Raw genomic sequence first — 5,644 nt, forward strand, 5'->3', positions numbered from 1 at the left:
TCGAAGGACCCATCCTACGTAGACCAGTCCTTCGAAGGATGCAGACCCTGAATTCGGACACAGCTTATGTCTATGTTTGTACACACTGCAGTCGAGGAGAGACCAGTTCGATTTATCTGCTATCCTTTCTTTTTTAGCTATGCCTGACTCTGTGTTGCACCTGCTGTTAAACTGCCTCTCATGCTAGTGTTAGCTAGCTGTATCCTGGTGTACTATATGCCTTCCTATAATGGTCTCTATCACAACTCTACCTCATTGACAGTTAACACGAACTGTAACCGCTGAAGACAATGGGGCTGCCGCAGAGCTCCCTCCTGTCGGACGGTGGAAGTAACAGTGGCTATCATGTTCACGGAGTACGTTGATGTAACGTGTAGTGCAAGGTTACATATGTCATTACGGCAAATTTAGTTGCTAATGGGTTTACAGCTCAGTTTAACATTAAGAACGTTCTGAATATATTTAATTGGATTTAAATTTATGTGGTATTTATCTTAAAAAGCTGAAGATGTGTGTTTTTTTTTTTTAAGTTTGCTGTTGGCACCCGCCGCCCAACACTGTCATGATGATGAGGTGGCATTTGGCACCAATCCAAACCTGTTATTTAGCCCTGATATAATTTCAGTTTTTTTCTGTGCCAACTTCCGAAAAATGACCTGAAATAAATAATCAACTTAGCCAACGGGCAAACACCCGAGAAACGCCAGCTATGTGTTTATTACTTTCAGCAAAGACTTTCTTTTTTCTGACAATATGCAATACCTAAAACAGACACACGAGGACGACAGATGAGTTGTTTTACCTTTCAGGTTCAAGAAGACTCGCCTGCTCTGAAAGCTGGACTGGAGCCTTTCTTTGACTTCATTCTCTCCATAGGGAACACCAGACTTGTGAGTAAATGTCATATTATATTAACAGAAACATTCTACAAAGCCTGGACAATGATAGAATTACATTGGTACTGGATAAACATGGAAAAGATATTTGAATAATGAGACCAACTGATTTAAAGTATCCATCCAACTACCCATACAGTTTATCCACAAACTCCAGTGTGTTTTAATACGTGTGACAGAGAAAGTGTTGCATAATGTGTGATGTGGAAGGAAGATGGTTTTGAAATAAAAGTGGGTGATTGTACACAGCCCCCTGGAGTAATTCATTGTGAAACCACAGTGTTATATAGTTGTTATATAGTTTTGAGTAGCTTCATCTACCAGTCTTGCACATAAATAGACTAAAATTTCTGCCTTGTTCTTTGTAGATGGCTGAAAGTCATTGAAATCAGATTGAGGCCATCAGTCAACATCATCCTTAGAGCTAACTTTAAAGCTAAGCTAAACAAATTACACTGTAGTTCTGAATGTTTTTAGTATTATCAAATGGCTGGAACCTCCAACTCAGTCTTAAATATTTTCGTTTCCAGCAGGTTTTCTTTGAGAATTGGCCTGTTTTAGGTCCATCCCTTAATTCACCAGTAACTTCATAACTTATTGAGGAATGTAACATTCGTGTTGCATATAAATTGCGTCCAGATTTTCTGTAACTTTTGACCTTCAGCAATAACTTAGGTAGTGCCTTTGTTTCCCCCAGAATAAGGAGAGCGACTTGCTGAGAGATCTGCTGAAGGCCAATGTGGAGAAGGCAGTCAGGCTTGAAGTGTACAACTCCAAAACCCAGCGGGTGAGGGAGCTGGAGGTGACACCCAGTAACATGTGGGGCGGTCAGGGGTTGCTGGGCGCCAGCGTTCGCTTCTGCAGCTTTGAAGGAGTCAACGAGAACGTGTGGCATGTGTTGGTAAGTCGGGGCTACTCCTCGTTTTCGAGATTCATCTTTTCAACTCTGGCCGTCCCGTGAACGTCACAAAGGCACAAACATTTTGCTTAAAACGGTTTGATCCGTTGAATCTCTTTTTTTTCCCTTCTCAGGACGTGGAGGAGAATTCCCCTGCAGCACTCGCTGGCCTTATCGCACATGACGACTTTATTGTCGGGGCTGACCAAGTGTTGCAAGATGTAGGTTTTTATCTGTTCTGAAAACATCAGAAAAGCTTAAAAAAAAAATAAATGAAAAAGCTCAAGTTGCACAATTGTTTTTCATGTACCTTTACAGTCTGAAGATTTCTTCTCCTTAATTGAAGCCAACGAGGGGAAGCCTTTGAAGCTGTTAGTTTATAACATGCAGACCGAAGAGTGCAGGGAGATTGTAGTGACCCCTAATGGAGCCTGGGGAGGAGAGGGAAGGTTGGTGATTAGCTTTTTGATTGATATCATAAAATTAACCAGATTTGTATCAATTAAGGATGTTTGCTGACCAACAGAACTCTTCTGTATGTCAGATTCATATTTCATTATTCCACTGAAACAAAAACAAGCCTCATTGACATGCATATTTATTGAACATAAATATATAAGTATAAAAAAAAAGGCAGTAGCATAATCTCGGTAATCTTAGCCTAAGAAAACCTTAGCGAGGAAACAAATTCAAGATATGTCATGTTTTGCGTCATAAACTGATACATTTATCCATTATAGGTCCGTTACCCTCTTCACATTAGAAAAAGGTGATAAAATATGGGCGCCGTGCATGTTGAAATTCATAGCTTTCAGCAGCTCCAAACCTTGCAGCTAAACATCCATCTGTGATCCAAAGCCCAAGTTGCGAATGCGATCAAGCAGCAACATTGATGGTAAACATTTTTGAGCAGCTCTGCTGGAGTCCAGATCTAAATTTGGTCAGTTAAAAATGAGTTACATTACAGACCAGAGAGGCACCAAGAAATCTTTCTCAGCCCAAGGAGAGAAAAAAAAAAAAAAAAGGGTTTTTCATTGCTGTTTGCTGCTAGTTCTTATCTCTTACAGTAAGGATAAATAGTTTTGTTAATGTAAAACGTAACCTAAATATACATTTTTAAAAGATGTGAATATAGTATGGCTGGGGTTTCTTACGTATGTATGACTCGTCTTTCCATTTTTTTAAATGTATTTCAGCTTGGGCTGTGGGATTGGCTACGGCTATCTGCACAGAATCCCGTCTCACCCAGTTCACCCAAATGTCCAGAACAGAAATGCTCCGCAACCAGCAGATACAAGCAGCAGAGAAGTGGAGACTTCGTCTGGTCAGACTGAGGTACAGGCTGTTCTTACCTGTTATAGCTTCGTTTTCCATTTGATGTGACTTTTCATGCCTGCGTTTCTGTCTCCTCAGGTGCATCTACTGAGTGAAAATAGCCCAACTAATGAAGCAGGTTTACCTGAAACTGAAGGAGTTATGCTCGATTTGAGCAAAATCTCACTTCCGCAGGAGTCTGCAGACATTGGTAGCTACCTTCCCTAGAAAAAGTATTCAAATCTGTAAAAAAATTTTCCCAGAGATAAACTGATAGGACAGTCTGGGCCAATATTGATATCCGACTGCTGTTGTGGCCAATAGCTTATGTGTGTCAATATTACATATCTACATATCCACTTTCTACACTGCAAAAGTGACTATATTGCATTTCTGCTTTGAGTTAAACTGCTTTGAATTTTCTGTACTTTCACACCAAATGATTTGCTTTTGCATTGTGCTGCTTTCAGATGCCTCCATCTCTCCTGGAGCCATAATCTCATATTCATCCGAAGCCGTTTCCACCAACGACGAAGGCCACAGCTCAGTGGTTGCTAATTATGGAGATGACATGCATGACCAATGTAGCTTTGGTAAGCATTTCACTTGCAATTACATTGTGCCACTAGACGGAACAATTACATGTTTATTATGCAGTCTTGGTTGAAAAAACTCAGCTTACGCAGCTTCCAGCTCTCAAGTCATTAAATCCTTCGACATAGGTGCATTATTTTCTATTTTTTGCACAGAAAATAAACGTAACATTTACATTAAGTGTAAGGAATCCCGATATTAATACTTATGCTTAGTCTTTCTCAACAACAGACGGACGAAAATTGAAGTTTTCCTTGATGCACTAAACTTTTTCAACAGTTTGACTACATACATGATTATCCTTTCTAGATGACTCCATGTTTGACCAAAAGCTTTTATCTCAAGAGAGGGAGGAAAAAGATGAAGGCACTCATCAAGCACTGCAAGAGAGTGTTGCAAATCTTAGCGGCAGTCCCAGAGAGGATGCAGAGGATGCTGCTGCCCTCAACGACACCACAGAGAGTGTGGGGATCATCCCAGAGATGCAGAATCCTGACCCGGAGGCTTTCAGCTCAGGCCATCGCTTAGAGCAGGAGATGACTGAGCCTGATGCATCAGGCAGTTAAATAGCTGCGGTAGCAAAGAGAACAGTGCAGAAAGAGGATTAAGAGCACACGGTGATGGGAAAATGCTACTTTTTTTTTATTTATTTGATTTTAAACTCTTATCACTGGACCTGTTTTTAAGTTGAAAAGCCTTTTATCTCTACCAGTGCCACTGTTGCATGCTGCATTGCACATAAAAAAAAAAAGATTGTATCGACTGTTAAGAATTGCAGAGACGGTAAAACATCATGAATGTACTTAACTTTGTTTTAAGATTTCACTAAATGAAGCCTTAGTTGAGTTGTTGCAAAAAAAAAAAAAAAAGCTAACTTGTAAGAAGGCCAGGATTTTTATTTTTGGCATTGTGGAATGCGTGTTTTATTTTTTCATTAGGGAGGAGCAAGAGTGAAAATTATTATTTTTTTTATTCTCAGGCATTTACTGTTTGATACTTTCTGCCTTTAAGTGCTTACATCAAAGTTTTGATTGGTGTAAATGAGTGGAACATGGGATGCTGCTCCTGTTTTTCTTGAGGTTTTTATGTCAAATTATGTTTCAAGCTTTATTTATATTAAAAAAAAAAGTGGAAGTGGTTGTATTATTTTACAGAAGGTTCATTTTTTTTCCAGCTAGGAAATATCAGAACTATTCATGCAAAAACATAAGATTGAGAGAAGTTGGCGAGCAAGCACTGCAACGCATGGCCAAAAGAACTAAAAATTATTTTCTGTTCATTAGCTGAAGTTAGCAGGATGTCACTGGACACATTTCTTTCTAAAATTCTGACATAATTTAAAACTACAGCCTGTACTTTCCTGAAGTTTGATTTTTTTATTTTTTTTTCCAGAATTATTGAAGTGCTTTAATGAAACATTCATTGAATTTTCATGGTACTATCAGAGACATTTTATGAACCGCAAAACATTTGTAGAACTTTCATGGAAGTCACCAACTACTTCCATCAAACCCTCCAGATACTTTGGTGGAACTTTCCTAAAACTTTCATGAAGGCTCCAGGAAAGTGCCTGGTAAATTCCATGGAAATTCCAGGAAGAACCTGGTAAATATTATGAATCTTCCTGAAATGTTTTACAAAGTAGTTTCTAAATCCCTGGAAAGTAGAGGCAGGATTAGGAAAGGTCTCACTACTACGTTCAGTAGCATATTTGCATGGACAAAATAATAATGATGCAGTAAAATCTGAACATTAGTTGATGCTTTTTTTGTTACATGGGGAGTCAGGTAAGTGACGCATCATTCCACTTTTACAGTCTGCAGTGTCATCTTTGTTGTTTGCAATGTTTTGACGAATCCCTTTCCAGGTCAGGATGTGGAATTAGAATCATAACTTTGATTATGTCAGCATCTGCTTTGTTTATAACCAAAAAAAAAAAAAA

The 5,644-nt window shown here is 39.0% G+C and overlaps 1 protein-coding gene and 1 pseudogene across 1 annotated transcript; one reads left to right on the top strand and one right to left on the bottom strand.

Annotated features, from left to right (window-relative positions):
• Positions 1 to 182, bottom strand: part of LOC103140493 (elastase-1-like) — a 4,771-nt pseudogene extending 4,589 nt beyond the window's left edge.
• LOC103140413 (Golgi reassembly-stacking protein 2-like) lies at positions 92 to 4,840 on the top strand. The gene is made up of 9 exons (XM_007555561.2): positions 92 to 356; positions 810 to 890; positions 1,594 to 1,797; positions 1,929 to 2,015; positions 2,113 to 2,243; positions 2,991 to 3,129; positions 3,208 to 3,319; positions 3,579 to 3,701; positions 4,012 to 4,840. Exons 1-9 carry the CDS (start codon positions 291 to 293, stop codon positions 4,266 to 4,268), a joined length of 1,200 nt encoding a protein of 399 aa, XP_007555623.1. The 5' UTR covers positions 92 to 290; the 3' UTR covers positions 4,269 to 4,840.
• Positions 4,841 to 5,644: the final 804 nt, after the last annotated feature.

Source organism: Poecilia formosa, unplaced genomic scaffold (genome assembly GCF_000485575.1).
Source record: "Poecilia formosa unplaced genomic scaffold, Poecilia_formosa-5.1.2 Scaffold71, whole genome shotgun sequence".
NCBI classification, from domain to species: Eukaryota; Metazoa; Chordata; class Actinopteri; order Cyprinodontiformes; family Poeciliidae; genus Poecilia; species Poecilia formosa.